This window comes from Muntiacus reevesi, chromosome 3, assembly GCF_963930625.1.
Source record: "Muntiacus reevesi chromosome 3, mMunRee1.1, whole genome shotgun sequence".
Taxonomy (NCBI): Eukaryota; Metazoa; Chordata; class Mammalia; order Artiodactyla; family Cervidae; genus Muntiacus; species Muntiacus reevesi.
In genome coordinates this window covers 76139324-76159332 of record NC_089251.1, presented here as the reverse complement: position 1 = coordinate 76159332, position 20009 = coordinate 76139324, and the positions used below count along the sequence as shown (strand labels likewise).

At 40.1% G+C, this 20009-nt stretch overlaps 1 protein-coding gene across 2 annotated transcripts in view; it reads left to right on the top strand.

The window, feature by feature from the left end:
- Nucleotides 1–1018: 1018 nt before the first annotated feature.
- The window catches only part of SLC3A1 (solute carrier family 3 member 1), a 36771-nt gene continuing 17780 nt past the window's right edge, over nt 1019–20009 (top strand). The window contains exons 1-5 of one of the 2 annotated variants that reach the window (XM_065929355.1): nt 1019–1153; nt 5984–6444; nt 9918–10097; nt 10251–10405; nt 13329–13454. In XM_065929355.1, coding sequence (XP_065785427.1) covers nt 6015–6444; nt 9918–10097; nt 10251–10405; nt 13329–13454 — 891 coding nt within the window. In that variant the 5' untranslated portion in view covers nt 1019–1153; nt 5984–6014. Of the gene's footprint in view, nt 1154–5714; nt 5810–5983; nt 6445–9917; nt 10098–10250; nt 10406–13328; nt 13455–20009 lie in introns of those variants that run through there. The other variant, XM_065929356.1, reaches the window with a different exon arrangement.

Sequence of the window (20009 nt, the reverse complement as noted above, 5' to 3'; positions counted from 1 at the left end):
AAATCTGTCACTGTTTGCACTGTTTCCCCATCTGTTTGCCATGAAGTGATAGGACCGGATGCCATGATCCTAGTTTTTGAGTGTTGAGTTTTAAGCCAGCTTTTTCACTCTCTTTCACCCTCATCAAAGAGGCTCCTTAGTTCCTCTTCACTTCCTGCCATTAGAGTGATATCATCTGCATATATGATGTTAATTTCTTATATATAATTTGAAATTCCTTTTACTCCCTTATTGAATGTAATTTAGCTATTGGTTTTTGCAGCAATTCTTTGTATGTAGAAATAGTAAGGTTTTTGTGACATTTGTCAAGTCTCATGTTCTGTTAACATTTCTTTTGCTATTTGTTTGGTTTTAAGAAAGTTTTAAATAGTTTGAAGTGAAGTTGCTCAGTTGTGTCCAACTCGTAGTGACCCCGTAGACTGCAGCCTACCAGGCTCCTCTGTCCATGAGGTTTTCCAGGCAAGAGTACTGGAGTGGGTTGCCATCTTCTCCAGGGGATCTTCCCGACCTAGGGATCGAACCCCGGTCTTCCACATTGTAGACAGATGCTTTACCATCTGAGCCACCAGGGAAGTCCTAACTTCTAGCAAATCATGGTTAAATATTTTATTTTGATTCAATGGTTATATAAGTTGAATTTCCACCTCTAGCTAGGATAAGTCTAGTTTTCTGTTCCTTCTAATTAGAACTGTTTTTAAAAACATTGTACTCTGGACTATATTTAGAATGTTAACAGAATCAAATTCAGTTTTATAGCTGAGGTAACAGAGGCTTAGAGAAAATTTTGTCTAAGATCAAGCAGAGAGCAAATGGAGGCAGGCTTGAATCTCACTTCCTCTGACTTAAAATTTGAGTCATGGAACTGTATCAAGGTAAGAACATTTGACTTAGTGATAAAAATCTACACTTTTATGCAGAATGTACTTTCCACTTTTCTATTTTTCCTCCCCCTCCTCCTCTCCCTTCCCTTCCTTTTCATTTCTTCCTCCTCCTCCCACTTATTCATTCTCCCCTTATTCTTTAGCATGGGTCATCTACCTTTAAGTAACTATTCTTTTAGTAACTTAATAATGTACCTGGCACTGAGCTGGATCCTGGGAACTTAAAGATGACTATGCAGATCTTACCCTTAGATCACAGAGGCTGTAAACAGGTAAGTGCAATATGGAAAATCCTTCTATTTTAAATGTTTACTAATCTGACAGTTTATATGCTGCAAGATATTTTGGTGGGTTTACTGCTAACTGGAAGTCTTTATGACTTAATGGCTTTAAGATTCATTTAATGAATCTTAATACATGTATATTTAAAAATCCATTTATAATATTTATAATATAAAATATATTTTTATTGATTTTTGCTTTCTATATGTTCGTTTCTGTTTAATTTGCAGGATGTTTCTGTGTCCTGTGATAGCCCCACTGTTCTGTTATCTGTTTCCCAGATAGTTCATTATTCTTTACTTTATTATCATGATTGTGTAACTCACTTGAGATTTGAATTTACTGAGGAAGTTTATCTACATTATCTCTGATTCTTTGTTCCAATTATCTGAGTTAGCTCTTAAAGTTTCCTTAGTGTTCTTGTCCTTATTCATGTTTAGGAGTTTTAACAGGCAGTGTATTTGGCTTTCTACAATCAATATTTCCTTCTAAGTCTCCTTGATAGTAAGTAAAACATACTTTGTACTTGGTTGGAAGTCTTAACTCTGTGGCTGTCTTCTTCAAATTACTGTCAACTTTTTCTTCCCTCCAGTGTTTCCATACTTTTCACTGAATCCATGTCTTCAAAAAGAAGTTTGTTTCTTTTCTCTTTAAATCTTAGTTTAAATCTTGAGTATGGGATGTTTGTGAAGTTTGGGTGATTGATACTAGAAGGAATCACTTTAAGCTGAACTCTACAACCTGACTGGAAGTGCTAGGTAGACTCCAAACTCAAGGTTCTCTAGCTTATTTTTTTTCTAATGGAAGAGTAATATTGATTGTAATATTAATTACAGAAAAATTGCAAAAATCAGAAAAAGTTTAAAGAACAAATTGTGTATCATTCATAATTTTAGAACCCAGAGATAAACACTTTAAACATATATTCTAATAGGACTTTATATACATGAGAATTTTTTTTACATAATTAGAAGAATTGCTTCATATCTTGCATTTTTCTCACTCAACACAATAATGTGAGATTTCTTACATGTCATTAAAAATCTTTGAATTTATGCTTAGTGACTAAGATTCTATAACATGGATGTACAATAATTTAGTTAGTCTTGTGTCACTGAACATTTTGGTTTCCAATATTTGACATTATAAATAACACTGTAATTCATAAGGCTTATTACTCATAAACTTTTGTTCCTGTCTTGGATTATTTCCTTAAGATAGAGTTTTGGAATTGAAATTGCCCAGTTAAAGGATATGAACCTCTTCTCCCCTTTTTATTACAAAAGTCATAATATGCTGAGAACAAATGACACAGGGTAAAGTGAAAAGTATAAATCCAAGGAATTTCATCTTCAATCTCTTAGTCTCCAGGCAGCCACTAGCTGACATTCAGTATGCATGCACAAATGGGTGTACTATTTTTTCCCACATGATTCTGATCATATTTACTTCTCCTTATCCAACTGTCCAACATCACTTACTAAATAATCTTTCTTTTCCTCACTTTTCATATTCTAAATCTCTTTCTGTATAAGGAATAGGGGTCCATTTTTGATGACTCCAGTCTATTCAATTGATCTTTTGACCTAACATAAACTTTAATATCAACTCTTCATTTTTTTTTGAAGACTTTATTTTAAAATCTGGTAGAGCTAGCCTCATTTATTACTCTGAAAATGTTAAAACTCATGATACACACTGCCAAATTACTTTCCAGAATTATGAGTTTACACTGGATCCTTGCTAGTCCTATTATCTTTTAGAAATTCTTTGCCAAAGTGATTGAAAATGCTTATTTCTCTAACATTGAGTTGATTTGTGTGAAATATCTGTTTACAACCTTTTTTTTCAAGCTTTAACTGACATTTTTAAACTGATACTATGAAAATTTATATATGTATACATAATCAAATTGCCAACATCCGCTGGATCATCAAAAAAGCAAGAGAGATCCAGAAAAACATCTATTTCTGCTTTATTGACTATGCCAAAGCCTTTGACTGTGTGGATCATAATAAACTGTAGAAAACTCTGAAGGAGATGGGAATACCAGACCATCTGACCTGCCTTTTGTAAAAACCTGTATGCAGGTCAGGAAGCAACAGTTAGAACTGGACATGGAACAACAGACTGATTCCAAATAGGAAGAGGAGTACATCAAGTCTATATATTATCACCCTGCTTATTTAACTTATATGCAGAGTACATCATGAGAAACGCTGGGCTGGAAGAAGCACAAGCTGAAATCAAGATTGCCGGGAGAGATATCAATAACATCAGATATGCAGATGACACCACCCTTATGGCAGAAAGTGAAGAAGAACTAGAGAGCCTCTTGATGAAAGTGAAAGAGGAGAGTGAAAAAGTTGGCTTAAAGCTCAACATTCAGAAAACTAAGATCATGGCATCCAGTCCCATCACTTCATGGAAAATAGGTGGGGAAACAGTGGCTGACTTTATTTTTCTGGGCTCAAAAATCACTGCAGATGGTGACTGCAGACATGAAATTAAAAGACGCTTACTCCTTGGAAGGAAAGTTATGACCAACCTAGACAGCATATTTAAAAGCAGAGACATTACTTTGCCAACAAAGGTCTGTCTAGTCAAGGCTATGGTTTTTCCAGTAGTCATGTATGGATGTGAGAGTTGGACAGTGAAGAAAGCTGAGCACCGAAAAATTGATGCTTTTGAACTATTGGTGTTGGAGAAGACTCTTGAGAGTCCCTTGGACTGCAAGGAGATCCAACCAGTCCATCCTAAAGGAGATCAGTCCTGGGTGTTCATTGGAAGGACTGATGCTGAAGCTGAAACTCCAATACTTTGGTCACCTGATGTGAAGAGCTGACTCATTTCAAAAGACCCTGATACTGGGAAAGATTGAGGGCAGGAGGAGAATGGAATGACAGAGGATGAGATGGTTGGATGGCACCACTGACTGATGGACATGAGTTTGAGTAAGCTGCGAGAGTTGGTGATGGACAGGGAGGCCTGGCGTGCTGCGGTTCATGGGGTCGCAAAGAGTTGGACACGACTGAGCGACTGAACTGAACTGAATGTCTAACAATGTATACATACCTTTAATGTTAAAAACATAAAGTTCTTTGGCATATTTATTACCAATGCATTTCCCAATTTGTCATATGCTCTTCAATTTTATGCTTTGTGGTGTAATAAATTTTATTCAATAAATGCAATCTTTGTAATTGCTTTTACTGTTCAAAAAAATCCTTTTAATTAACTCCTATGGTGAAAATTACCATTATGTGTTTGAGAGAGAAAGTGATTTGGAAACATAAAAGTTAAATTCCTTTAATTGTTAAAAAATATACAATATGCCTAATTAGTAATAATGAGCAATGCCACTTATCAGATGCATTGAATGAGCTAGATTTTGGGATTTACTCACTTAAAAAAATAACTTAGCCAAAATCAAACAGCTCATTTCTCTGTACCAATTACTGCTTCTAAGTCAGTCTACAAATTAACAGTAATATTAGGAATTCATGTAACTTTCCTCACTTAAAACAAAAAACTTCTTATTTGATCAAAAGAGTCATAGAGCTGTTTATTATATGTGCACCGATTAAAAGGAAGCCATGAATCATCACATTCTTTTAAGGTTTACATAATCTTCTGGGAAAGCACCCCTCACTTTTAATGCAGTTTCTTCAGGGTTGCAAATTTGTATTTTATACCTGTCAATGATTAAACAACTCTTTAGTGCTTGTATGAAGAACTGTTTACCTATAATAAAGCACTTGAACTTGCTAGATATGAAATTCCCCATTCCACCATCCCCACTTGGAAAAGTGCTTCTAAGAATGGGCAACCATACTCTTTTGAAAATAGGAAACTAGACTGGCTTCTGGAGTCGAACTGAGCATACTAATAGGCATGTATCAGGTTGGCTTGAACTGAGATGAAGTAGCTTCAGTAACAAAGGTGTTGTTGTCCCCTGTCTTCAGATCCTCTTCCTCTTGGATTTGTAGAAGAGACCTTCAAAACAAAAATTAAAGAAAATCATGTTTCCCCCTGCAAAATTCAGTGTTTCTTTTTCTCATATCTAACTAACAAGAAAGAAAATTTAAGCTATTTTTTATTGTAGTAAGATATACATAATATAAAATTTACCACTTTAAGAATTTGTAAGTGTACAATTCAGTGGCATCAAGTACATTTACATTCGTGTATGACCACCTCCAGAACTTCTGCATCATCCAAAATGTAAACTTTATATTCATTAAACAAGAACTGCTCATGACCCCCTTTCTTCCAACTCCTGTTAACTACCCTTCTGCTCTCTTTCTATGAATTCAAGTACCTACCTCATATAAAGTGGACTCAGACGACATCTGTCCTTTTGTCTCTGGCTTCCCTCACTTAGCATAACGTCTTCAAGGTTCATCCATGTTGTGGCACCTGTCAGAATTTCATTCCTTTTTAAGGTATATGTCACAGTTTGGTTGTCCATTCATCCACTTGGCTTCTTTCCACCTTTTGGCTGTTGTGAATAATGCTGCTGTGAACATTTGTGTGCTCAATCAAGTAAGGTCTTAAATTGCAGTGGAACGCTGTGTCCTCTTCCCATTTCGCCTCCTCTGTGCCTCTGTTCCAGTCCAGATCTGACTCCCTCCATGTGGTTGACTGTAGGTACATCAGTCTCACAGGGTGTAAGGAGACTTTTTAAAAAACCCCACTTTACCTTTACTCTTTCTTCCTTGGCTGAACTTTGTCCAGTCAGGTTTATTTATAAACCATGAAAAGCTCATTAACACGATCAAGCATTTCTGCAAGCTCTCTTCTCGCTTTTGTTACTGCAGGAAGGCACTCGGCAGGATAAGATTGTGAAACATGGCTGAGGATAAAAGCAAGAGAGGTTCCACTGGATTATATGCCAAGGAAGGCCAGACAAACAACGGGTTTGTACAAAATGAAGACATCCTGGAGACTGACCTGGACCCAAGCAGCCCAGCGGCCGGCCCACAGCACAACACCGTGGACGTCCTTGGCCCCGGGGAGCCCGACGTGAAGGATGTCCGGCCCTATGCTGGGATGCCCAAAGAGGTGCTATTTCAGTTCTCGGGCCAGGCCCGCTATCGGATCCCGCGGGAGGTGCTCTTCTGGCTCACCGTGGCTTCCGTGCTCCTGCTCATCGCGGCCACCGTAGCCATCATTGCCATCTCTCCCAAGTGCCTGGACTGGTGGCAGGCGGGACCCATGTACCAGATCTACACAAGGTCTTTCAAGGACAGCAACAAGGATGGGAACGGAGATTTAAAAGGTGCGTGCCTTGAGAGTTTGGGGCAGGGCGGGATGAGGTTGGTTTAGGGCTCGTTGTCCTTGAAGCTCATTATGGCTGGGCTGTGCGGTAATAAGCACATTCCACCCAGTGTGACTGATCATACCTTTCTCCTTGTTTATGATATTTTAAAAAGCCATTCAGCAGAACCCAGCAATTCTTAGTATATGATGAAAGGATACTTGCTGGAGCCCTTTGAGCCCCCAAAGGGCTGTTAAGTTTATTGCCTAGTAGGAACTTTTTGCATAGTCATCTGCTCTAACTTCCTACACGAGCAAGTTTCCTCCTGAAATGTGTCCTGCTTCTGTGCACTTTAGAGTTGGTCATCTCAGAGTGGCTGTTTAGAATCTTTAGAATCCCTTTTCCAGGGTACACAGTGGCTAGTTTGATAATCTGGCAGAGAGATTCTGATTAATGAGCAAAGCATAATTCATTATTTTAGAAAGAAGATTAAGTGATATCTTTAAAATGTATAGACTGAGTCTTTAAAGCTTAAATCTTGAGAAATGAAGAAAAGGTCTAGTGTGGGTTGGTCATTAGTTGAAGTAAGGATTATTTAAAATAATATCCATCTTAATAAAGAAAGTAAAAAATATTTTTAAAGTTATGCTAATAATTTCCTAGTGTGTTATGTGTGGAATTTCCTTATTATTTATTGCTCAAATGAGGACACAAACCAATTACAGGGAACTGTCCCAAGCAAATTGGTTGATATGGTCACCCCAGTTAAGGGAAACAATAAAGAACAAATAAACTAATAAGATAATTTTTGATAATGCTATTTGGCTTGAAGAAGACAAAACAATGATTTAAGAGTATGGGATAGAGAAGGGAATGGCAACCCACTCCAGTGTTCTTGTCTGGAAAATCCCACGGACAGAGGGGCCTGGTAGGCTACTGTCCAGGGGGTCGCAAAGAGTTGGATACAACTGAGCAACTGAGCACATACGAATGTATTGGGCATAGCTCTAGGTACCTGATATATAATAGCTTGCTGAATTGTTTGTTTTTGGCTAGTTGCTTGGCTCCCTTCCTGGGGCTTAGTATTTCTCTTTTCATTGCTGTAGAGTCTGTAAGGCCCTCCATTCTGCAGCCCCTTTTTCTGACTTACTAGAGGAGGCCCCAGTCCAGCATTCTAAAAGGTGGCTTTCCTTGCACACCTTCTATAACAGGTCACCCACTACTTCCTCAATTATTGGACAGCTTAGACTCAGAAACTGCAGACTTTGAGATCATAGTTGTTCTAGAATACAGTATGTAAGGATAGATTTATCTCAGAACTATGTGATCAAGGCCTGCACCTTGCATGAAAATGTCTGAATACATCAGGGAGTCCTCACAAAACTATTAGGTTGGTGTGAAAGTAACTGAGGTTTGGCGTTGTTGAATTTTGCTTTCTGATATTGGAATACACTCTTAAATAAATGTGATTATGTTATGCATCAAAAAGAAAAGAGTATAAGAAGTGGTAATGAGCTTAATCAAACTTTAAAATGCTTCAAACACACTCCTAAAATCTTCAGCTTTCTTTAGTAAACTAATAAAAGACTTCTTCTTCACACTCATATAATTTTTCTCTTAAAAATCATCCTGCATCTTAACTAATTGAAATATTGTCTGACCTTCAAGATGCTGTTCAAACCCACTTCCTTCATTAATCTGTGTTTAACCTCCTGATTAGAGGGGGTGCTACCCTCCCCAAACCCTTTCAGTGTTTTGGATGGAGCCGTACCTCTGGTGCTTCGGTGTAACATATCTGGGTGGCTTTCCTTCCAACCCCTCAGCCCTCAGCATGATCCTATCACCTGCTGCTTCTTACAAAATAACTGCTTTGCACAGTGATGTTTTGATGGAATAAAACCAACAACCCTATACCCCTAAAATGTACTAGTCCTGGTCCTCCTTCTGTAATCTTCTAAATTCCCTGTGCAAAGGGCAACTTCTAATCACCTCTCACATTTGTCATTTCCCATAGCTTTTCCTTGAAGGACTGGCTGCTTCCTGTAATTAATAGGTATTTTTTCTTGAGGTTGAGAGGATTTTGTTCTAACTTGAAGAAAACAGTCCAGGTTTCAGTTTAGTCTATTGCTTTCTGTCCCCTGGAATGTGGACATGGGAGATCCTTTGTTACTCTATGTCCATTTGGCCTCTTAGTTTTTATCATCCTGTTCCTTTGTGCTTATTCTTGATACAAATCAAAATTCTGACTTTAATCTGACTTAAGTCAAAATTCTTTTGTTGCCTGTTGATACTCCAGGAAGTCTCACAGCCATCCATGGCGGGGAACTGAAGGATAGTCAGGACACAGATAAGCAGCTTGATTCCTGCTTTGGTCTCAGCAACTTCTGACAGGGGACCCACAGGAAGTTACTGCAGACCGAATACTAAACTGGACTCTGCGTTTAGGACTCTGAACTAGAAGCACTTCCCCCCACTAACTGCTAATTATCCAAGAGGCCCCGAGTACAAGAGTTTCATTCCTATGTCTCTTCTCATCTAAGCCTAAAGTTCCCTTCTGTATAAATGCTTGACTTCAGCACTGTCCAAAGGAAATAGAATGTGGACCACATAGGTAATTGACAATTTTTTAGCAGCCATATTAAAAAAGTAAAAGAGAAAAGAGTGAACTTAATTTGAATAATATACTTTGTTTAATGCAACATATCCACTGTCTTCAACATATGGTTGTTGTTCAGTCACTCAGTCGAATCCAACTCTTCACGACCTCGTGGACTGCAGCATACCAGGCTTCCCTGTCCCTCACCATCTCCGCAGTTTGCCCAAGTTCATGTCCATTGAGTCAGTGATGCCATCCAACCATCTCATTCTCTGTTGCCCTCTTCTCCTTCTGCCTTCAATCTTTCCCAGCATCAGGGTCCTTTCCAATGACCAGCATCAGGGTCTTTGTAGCATATAATCAATATAAAAATATAAATGAGCTATTTTACATTCTTTCTTTTCATACTGGGTCTTCAGTGTCCAGTGTGTGTTTTACATTTACAACACATCTCAGTTTAGACTAGTCACATTGCAAGTGCTTGATAGCCACATGGCAAGTGGCTACAACTAGACAATGCAGCTTAGACCACATGACCATCAAGAGTGCATACGTTATTCTTCTTTGTATCTTGGTACTTAGCCCAGCATCTGGCCTGGATTAGGTGCTCAAAAACCATGTGTAGAATAAGTTAACAAAAGTGTAGTTTTGGTTTTAGGTGTAAAATATGAACAAACCACAGGCAGATTTTTTAAATGTTATGCATTGATGTTAAAGTTCAAAAGTTACTGCCAGAAGACTAACTTGCTGTTGGTTGTAGACCTAGACCTTGCTGTTTGAATTTTACCCAAATTCAAAAAACCCCCAAATATTTCTGTCTTAAGCCTATTCGTTTTATTTTTAATCGTTCAACTGAAAAAAACAAACTATTCTTCATGGCTTTGACTTTTGCCTTCAGGTATTCAAGATAAATTGGATTACATCACAACTTTAAATATAAAAACTGTTTGGATTACTTCATTTTATAAATCATCCCTTAAAGATTTCCGACATGGTGTTGAAGATTTCCGAGAAATTGATCCCATTTTTGGAACAATGAAAGATTTTGAGAATCTGGTTGCAGCCATACATGATAAAGGTAAATTGAATGGAAGGTGTGTGGGATGGTTTAAGGAAAGCATTTCTCCAAGTGCTTAGCTTAGAGCATTTTTTTCCTCACTATTGTATTATTCTAATATAATATCATGTAACATAATATTATCTTACTGTTTGAAATGTTTTAACTCACTAGGTTTAAAATTAATCATCGATTTCATACCAAACCACACCAGTGATAAACATGCTTGGTTTCAATGGAGTCGGAACCGGACAGGAAAGTATACTGACTATTATATCTGGCATGACTGTAACTATGAAAATGGCATAACCATACCACCCAACAACTGGGTAAGTCCCAACATGCTTGATTTACCGAACTAAAATTGGCAGATCTTCAGTTATTAAACTGGTTATTTATAAAACCCCTTTAAAGGAAAATGAATGGTTTATGAGAAGGGAAACAAATTTCCCAAAGAAATAGAAATGAAGTCCCAAGCTTCTAATCATCTGTACGTTTGGATTTTTCATTTCACTGTAGAGCTGATGTGTTCTAGCAAATTAAAGCCTATGCTCTCTGTTAACCTCTCTTTCCTTTATTTCCCCCTCTGTCCAGCTGAGACCCCATGCCTTATTAGTTTAGTAACTGTCTTACTACTCTCCAGACTCTTGCTTTTCTGACTTTTTGACTCTGTTGTCCAGTAAAACCCTAGCCATAAAAGAACTCAACCATCCATTTTTCACTTTTCCTGAACTTTGGTATCCAAGCCTCTGGACATATTCATTGTCCCTATCTGAACTGATCCATCCACTCTTTGGGGGGAATTTTACTAAATCCAACTGATCAACCTGCCCTCTCTCCTCTTCAGACATCTTACCCACCTTCACCGCATCTCATCACTCTTAGCAGCAAACCCAACTTTAAAGGAAGAGCAGAGGCTCACACACCTGCCTCTGTTTCCACCTCTTCCTGCTTACATCTTCTGCACAGAGACCTTGTCTCTCCTGCTTGAGAGAAAGCCCAATGAAATCTGTTTTAGATAAACAATGAATAATTTTTAGTGTAAAATACTTGGAATACACTTACACTAAAAAAGTATTCATTGCTTATCTGAAATTCAGATTGAATTGAATATCTTATAGTTTATCTGGCAGCTCTTCTTCTGTCCTAGGTCAATCCCTCTGTTCATCTTCTCTCCTGCTTTCTACAGACCCTTTTTCTCTGGATCATCTCTCCCCACTCCAGGGCCTCCCTCTTGACCTCCCTAAGCACTGAAAGAGGCTGACTCCTGGGCATCAGCTTTTAAATGACCCAAGGGCACTCAAATGATGAGTGTCTAAAGTTGACTGTGTGACCTTCTCTCCCAACCTCCCGCATCTGAGGTTATATGAATGGCACTAATATACACAGCCTGGTGAACCGCCCTCTAGCAAGTCCTGGCAATTTCACCACTTCCCAGGTGGCTCAGTGTTAAAGAATCCTCCTGCCAATGCAGGAGATGTAGGTTCAATCCCTGAGTCGAGTAGATCCCCTGGAGGAGGAAATGGCAACCTGCTTCAGTATTCTTGCCTGGGAAATCCTGTGGACAGAGGAACCTGGTCGCCTATGGGCCACGGGGTTGCAAAGAGTTGAACACAACTGAGTGATTGAGCAAACATACAATTTTCCTTTTTACCAATCCACCACTTTTTAAAATGATGATGACATTAGCAAACATTTGCTAATGCTTACTGTGTGCCAGGCTCTGAGTGTTTGATATTGATTATATTCATTAATTCCTTTAATTCACTGTAGAGTCTTATGGGTTGGGCTTTAATTCCTGTTTCACAGATGAGGAGACTGAGGCAGAGAAATGTTAAGCATCTTGTCCTGGTTCACAGCTAATAGATGAAAGGGCTAAAGACTGTACCTAGTCTAATTTTTACTGAGTGAGCATAAATTGATACAACGTTGAGGTCTTAATTTCACATTTCTCTAACTGATAATGATTATTTATCTAGTTACTAATTATTGATGTACTAGTTGCCTAATTAATAATGATGCTGAATATCTTTTCATACATTTATTCATTTGAGCTTCCATTTCTGTGGAACATCTGTTTAATGGTTTCTTTCTCCAATTTTTTGTTGGATTGCTGGTCCCTTTGAAATAGATTTGCAGAGTTTATTTATTTATTTTTTCGTATTTTATATACTGATCTTTCTGTATACTGCTATATGCTGTAAAAATCTTATCCTGGTTTGTATTCAGGTGGGCCATGAGGTGAGCTGGCGAGGGAATGTTTCCTCAAAAGGCATCAGCTACTACTTAGCTTGGGCCCGTTGTTGCCATGGAAATGTGGACCCAGTGTGACTAGGTCTTTCAGCTAAAAATATTTATGCAAAATCCCTCAGTTGGTAAATGTTGTCTAGATGTTCTCTGTAGTGTGAAATGAACAAATGGCCCAAGACAGAGCCCCGAGGAAACCTGACACGGGTTCCTCCTTCTGGAAATGCCACGGATGTGAGCGTTTCTAGGAGGGGCAAAGCAGCACCTCTGTCAAACGCTGTTGGGTGCCAGCGTTTGAAGTTACTGTGTGTGTGCTCAGTCACTTAGTCATTGCTGACTCTTTGCTACCCCATGGACTGTAGCTGCCCAGACTCCTCTTTCCATGGTATTTCCCAGGCAAGAATACTGGCGTCGGTTGCCATTTCCTTCTCCAGGATATCTTCCTGACCCGGGGATCGAACCTGGGTTTCCTGCCTTGCAGGCAGATTCTTTACCATCTGAGCTATAGGGAAGTCCTTTTGAAGGTGCTAGATTTCTTTTATTCCTGAGGGCTAGCAGCATTTTAAATGGAATGATTCTAATATTTTTCTGAAAATACCATTTAAACATTCGCTCTATTTGGATTCAAGCTCCAAGATCAGTGGAATGTGCCTTTCTTCCAAACTGACCATCATTTGCATTTCTTCACAAACAGGAGTCCAGAGCCTGGACAGAAGTTTCAAGAAAATAGATTAGAAATGTCTGCTCCTTACTTTGAGAGCATTGATTTGATGTTGTGGTTGTTGTAAACAGTTTCTACTGTAAAAACACATCACAACCACTTTTGTGGGGCACTAGGCCAGCAAGATAAAATTAATTTATCTAGTGCTCTCACTGGAAGGCAAGTTCTAGGGACTTGTATACTTAGTCCGCGTGGGGCTGACGATGACAATGATCATTTCTTTGTGGGCAATACCATCATAGAAACCATGCTAAGGAACTGATCTACTATTTTCTGTTTGCTAGTTAAGTGTATATGGAAACTCCAGTTGGCACTTTGATGAGGTACGAAAACAATGCTATTTTCATCAGTTTACGAAAGAGCAACCTGATTTAAATTTCCGTAATCCTGATGTTCAAGAAGAAATAAAAGTGAGTACAGACATCCATGAAACTTCTCCATTTCATGGGTGCTTAAGTGGTTATTTGCTACACTTTGTGTTGAATAGTAATTGTGTGAGCAAAATCAAGCAGTGCAATTCAGTTCTGGAATTAAGGTGTCTGATGCAAATACAGACTCTCAGATATGTCAATGGCTCTTTCCTTCCTCTAACCCCAAATAATCGAAATGGGTGGAAGGCAGAAACACCTGTTACCTTAGCTCTGAGATGCCTCTCTGCCTGTGCTAAGTTGGCACAGCTCCTGGGTCTGGACCTGGCCTCATCATTGGCTTCAGGGGGCTTCTGCATGAATTATTCAGCTTTTCTGTGTCTTGGATCCCTCATCTATGAGATATGATTGATGGTGCAGTGTTTGTCTCGCAGGGACTTTTTGGAACATGAGTTGATATAACCCACACACAACACTTCTGTATTCACTCAGTAAATATCAACTTATTATCTGCTCCATGTCAGGTTTGGTTCTAAGCAGTGGGAATGCAACAGTGAATCAAAGAAACCCTGCCCTCAAGGCATTCCCAGTATCCTTAGGGGAAGGCAGACAATAGCTAAATATTTAACATGTCAGGTGGTGATGAAGGCTTAGAGAGCTTCAGAGTGCCAGTGAGAAATGGGCTCAGAGACACCCCTATGTTGAGGTCCCATTTGCACAAAAACCTGATGCTTGCAAGGGAGCCGTGTGAACAGCTAGGGAAAGAGAACTTCAGGCAGAGAGAAGAGCAAATGCAAAATTCTCTTGGGGAGACTGAGCTCCATGCGTTTCAGGAATGACCTGGGGGCTGCTGCGCAGAACTGCCAGGCACAGCAAGTGAAATTTCAAGACGTTCGGTTAAATTTTAATTTCAGTTAAACAATGAATAGTGCAATATTTGATACTTTCTTCTGCTAAAAGATTATTCATGATTTATCTTAAATTAAAGCTTAACTGGTTGTCCTGTATTCCATGTGGCAACACTACCAATGCACTTCAGTGAAGTGAGCAACAGGGTTGCGGAGTTTGGGTGTAAAAATGAGGGTGAGGGCTAATGCTGTGGGGCCTTGAGTGCTGTCGTAGGGACACTTGCTGAGCTAGAGATGATGCTCTGTGGTCTGATGATGCTCAGATTTCCTGCAGCACCCAGGTGAGAGCTGATGGCACTCACACCTGTATAGTGGTGGGTCTAACAACACCTGACACATAATTCACAGTAAACATTAGCCCTGTTGCTGTTTTCATTATTGCTGCTGCTGTGGCTCTTATGGGCAAGAACTTAGGATACCAGGGAAGGGCTCTGAGGTCGGTGAGGAGGAAACCCAAATAGAACAGAGCAGGGAGCTGTGAGTCTCTTTCTATAAGTCATCGTGTCAGCCAGATGGAGAGGATGCCTTGTTGCAGTCACTAAGAACCCCTGTACCCCTTAGTCTGTTCTTGTTTTGTTTTTAAATAACAGCTTTATTGAGATATAATTGACATACCACAAAATTCACCCCTTTCAAGTATGTAAGTCAGTGGATTTAGTACATTTACAGGATTATGCAAGTATCACTACTAATTTCAGACATTTTCCTCACCCCCCAAAAGAAACCCCATACCCATTAGAACTCACTCCCTCTGCCTACCGCATTTTCTCTCTTTGAGCCCTGGAAACCACTACTCTACTTTATGCCTCTATAAATAAGCTTGTTCTGGACATTTCACATAAATGGAATCATATAGTATCTATATAGATGTCTGTGACCTGTATCTATATTATAATCTGTATTTAATTTCTTAAGAAACTGTGTTCCAGTGTAGCTGGACCATTTTACATTTTTATTAGCAATGTATGAAGTTTCCATTTCCTCTGTATCCTCACTGACACTTGCTATTGTCTTAGCTTTGAAAACAGTCATCCTAGTGAAGTGGTATTTCACTGTGGTTATGATTTGTATTTCCCTGACAGCTAATGATAGTGAACATCTTTTCATGTGCCTATAGTTTATTTGTATATTTTCATTGGGGAAATGTCTATTTAAATCCTTTGTCTATTTTAAAATTGTGTCATTTGTCTTTTTGTTGAGTTATAAGTTTTTATTTTTTAACACATTCTGGATATATGATTTGCAGTTAATTTTCTTCCTTTCTATAGGTTGTCTTTTTACTTCCTTGATGGTGCTTTTTGAAGCACAAGAGTTTTTAATTGCTGTGATCTTCAACTTACCTATTTTTTTTCTTGCTTATGCTTTTAGTGTAACATTTAAGAACCATTGTCTAACTCCAGGTTGTGAAGATTTAACTCATGTTTTCCTTTAAGAGTTTTGTAGTTTTAGCTCTTACACTTAGGTCTCTGGTTCATTTTTTGTTGATTTTTGTATATGGTAAGAAGGAGTCTAACTTCATTCTTTTGCATGTAGCTATCCAGTTATCCCAACAATATGTGTTTACCAAAGATTATTCTTTCACCATTGAACTATCTTCGAACCCTTTTGAATATCAACTGATCATAAACATCAGGGTTTATTTCTAGACTGTCACTTCTGTTCCATTGATCTATATGTCTGTCCTTACGCCAGTACTGTCTGGATTACTATAGTTTTATAGTAAGTTTTGAAATTGGGATGTGTGAGCCCTACAACCTTGTTCTTTTCTTTCAAGATTGTTCGACTGTTCTGGGTTCTTTGCACTTCCCTGCGAATTTTGTTACTCGCTTGTCAGTTTCTGCAGAGAAGCCTGCTGGGATGGTACAGAATCTGTGGATCAGTTTGGGGGAGTGTTGCCATCTGAACAATATTAGCTCTTCTGATCTGTGGACACAGGATGTCTTTCTACTTACTCAAGGTCTCCTTTAGTTGCTTTCAACAAGTGTCTTCTAGTTTTCAGTGTACCTATCCTGCACTTCTTTTGTTAAATATATTCCTATAAATTCCTTAGTTCTAAGGCTCTTTTTACTATATATGGTTTTCAAAATTTAGATGAATTGCTTTGAGATCTTGAGAAGAAGGCACCTTGTCATGGCAGCCTTGTCTCATTTGGGGGAGGGGAGGTAGACTCAGTCAGCCCACTAACCAGGGGTTAGTTTTAAACTTCTCTGATGGAGTGTGACCTTTCCTCTTCTCCATCACTGAAGATCATTTACACTCACACCCCCCACTCTTATTAGGCACTTACTTTGTGCCAAGTGCTTTACCAGCATCATCTCATTTAATGCTCAAAACAAACCTAACTTAGGAGATTTTATGACCACGACTGTTTTACAGAGAAGGAAACTGAGGCTTAAAGAGGTGACACCACCCACCTTGGGACTAAGGGGACAGGATTCAAACCCAAGCACCGAGACTGTGGCATCCGTGTACTTAAATTAACCACAAGTCCAAGCCTAATCTGAGGCAAACTGCTTCTCTCTCTGTGTTTCACTTTTTCTGCACGGTTTTTGTAGGAGGTTTTTAATTGGAAATTCATAAATGGGAGCATAAACCAGTTGGTTTATCAGGCAGTGGATTTCTCCAGGCTCCTTGCGGCATTGATGGATTGCTTGGAGATGTTTAGGCAAATGTGATAAATTTTGCCAAAATGTGCCAGCAATACATTAATTCTTTTTTGGCTAACCCAGCAATTCTCTTGAAGGCATCCAAGTAGTGGAGGACGTAAATAGGAGCCTTAGTTACTAGCCTTGCAGGATGAAATCCCTCTTGAGATGAATCATTACTGCCTCTGGTTGAGAGGTTAGACATTTTTTTGCAAGGCTGGTTTAGAAGGTTTCCTCTTAGAAGTAAATAAGAAAGGCTGAATGCTATAAGGGAAGGCTCTTCGCTCCTGGAAAGGGACCTTTCCCATGAAGGGACTTCTGACATCCTCCTCCCCCCAGCAGCACTTATCTTCAAAGCAGAGTTCTGCAGGTTAATAATTTGCAGCCCTGAGAATTTGTGGTGAGGAGGCACAACTCATTTGGAATGAGTCGTGCTTGCATACCAGCTTGTACTCAGGACCTGACCCTTCTTCCTCGGGGCTCCCATCAGATTTCAGCTTATCTGCACGGTGGGAGGCTGGCAGGCAGGGGACACCCAGCACGGAGCATCCTTCTTCTTCCTCTTTGTCCTCTCCCTTGCACTGGCCATTAGGGGTTTGGCTCTGCCCTGAACCTTCCAGGGGTAGGGCTTTTTCAGCTAGAGAAGTCAGGAAGTCTTCTCAGAGGAGGAGGGAGCTTATTTTTATCTAGTATTTTATAATTTTCCAATCAGTTTGTTTTTTATTTGCCCTCCAAATCCTTTATTTGACAAATAAGGAAACTGAGGCCCAGAGAGGTGATCAGCAGACGAGCTGCAGAGCAGGGAAGAGACTCCAGATGGCTTGGCCCCATGTCTGGGGCTTAGTGTGATCCCGAAACTACCCATGTGGGAAGGCTGAGCCCTGGAGTAGAGGAGTTAGTGTGTTTACAGCAGCTGGGGGCTGGGAACCAAGATGCCCTCCTGGCTAAAGATGGGAGGCAGAGCATAAGTAATGGTTCTGTTCTGCCCCTACTGAGCACGGTATTGCTGGAGACAAGCAGCTTAATGCAAAATGAAATATACTCACTACCTGCTTCATAAGCCAGCTCAGCGCTTGATGCTCATCACTGCAGCATCATTATACCACGTGTGTGCCATGCACTTCATTATAAACCATTCCCTCATTAAACAGCATGTGTTGTGTATTGGTTATATGCCAGAGTAGGCTGATTCTGAAGATGGACCCATGTTGTGGCCATCATGGGCTATGATAATATATTCTGGAGGGGGGTGGTTAACAAATGGGAAATAGAGGGTATACCTAGATATAGATATATAGATATCAGCAATGATACCTAGAGAGTGAGAAAGAATGACCCATGTGGTAGCCATCCTGGGCTATAATAATATATTCTGGAGGGGGTGGTAAACAGATGGGAAATTACGGTAAAGTGTGCTGAGTATTCATGGCAGTAGGAAGTAGGAGAATGCAGGGCGGGGACCTAACCTGGCCACAGAGTGGGAGAGACTGGGGTAAGGTTTACAGAGGAAGCAATGATAGCTAGAGGGTGAGAAAGACTGAGCCAAGCAAAGAGACACAGGTGGGAGTGTCCCCAGCAGAGAGAACACAGTCACAGCACAGTGGAGGTGCTGGGAGTCGTCCACTGTGGGTACATGCTGTCCCGAGAGGGGGGTGTGATCGGATGAGGTGAGAGATGTGGTAGGAACCACATCATGAGCTGCATTGGAGGCCATGGTAGGATTTGGGTTTAAGAGGTCTTGGGCAGGGGAATAATTTTTAATTTGCACTGGGAAAAATCAGTCTGGTTTGTGATGAAGGCATTTGAGTAAGGCAGGTTTGAAGGCAGAAAAACTGGGGAGGTGGGTGATGCAGTAACTAGGAAAGAATGCGGGGAGGCTGGACCAGTGAGGGTGGCAGGCAGGGTAGGGGTTGCAGAGGCATCATCAGTCCTTAGAGAGGAGTCTGGTGTGACTTCCAGGTTTCAGATTTGAATTCTGGCTGGTGGTAGGTCTGTTTTCTGGGATGGGAGATATGGGAAGAGTGGGTGTGTAGTTGGGGGGGGGGTCTCAGTTGTGTAGAGTTTGAACTCTCTGTGAGACATCCAGGTGTTCAGTAGATAGCTGGCTAGAATGCCATGGAGCTCAGAGGAAGGTCTGGTCCAGAGATAAAACTTTGGGACTTGTTGCCGTGTGGACAATGCCCATAGAGGTCAGGCAGGTAATATCAGTGAGCGAACTGGGCTGGCTGAGGTGAACCAAAGGGCTGTTTGTCATTTATCTTGAGGGGTTGTTGTCATGTGGGAATGATGGCCAGGTGTAGCAGGTCCTCCAACTGAAAAAAAGGAAGGCCACATAACAAATGAAGTACCATCTGAGCCACCAGGGAAGCCCATAAGGGCATCACATGGTTCCAATTATGATGTACCACTTATTTGTCATATGACCTTGACCAAGACGCATCATCTCTCTGTGTCTCAATTCCCCTGATGGTAAACAGGAACAATAATGGTACATGCCTTGTGGGGGTTGTTTGGGGATTAAGCGGTTTAACCTTTATAAAGCACTTAGGATAGTATGGTGCTTATTATATAAGTAAGGGGTCCCCAGCCTCCAGGATCTAATGGCTGATGATCTGAGGTAGAGCTGGTGTAATAATAATAGAAGTAAAATGCACAATAAGTATAATGCGCTTGAATCTTCCCAAAACCATCCCCTCACACCCAACCCCTGTCCATAGAAAAATTGTCTTCCATGAAACTGGTCCCTGGTGCCAAAAATTACTGGTATAAGTACTTGTTAAATAATCAATAAGTGATAGATAAATGAGTCAATACTGTTGTGAAATGAAATGAACAGAGGGTGTAAGATGGAGCCCCAAGGAATATGAATATTTAAGACTGTTGAGCAGACAGAGAAGTCACAAACCAGGAGAGTGGTATCCTGGATCTAAGTCCTGTGAGCATTTCTAGATGACAGGGTTAGTCTATGTTGTCAAACATGGCAGAGAGGTCAGGTATAAGCTTCCTGGGTAGCTCAGCTGGTAAAGAATTAACCTGAAATGCAG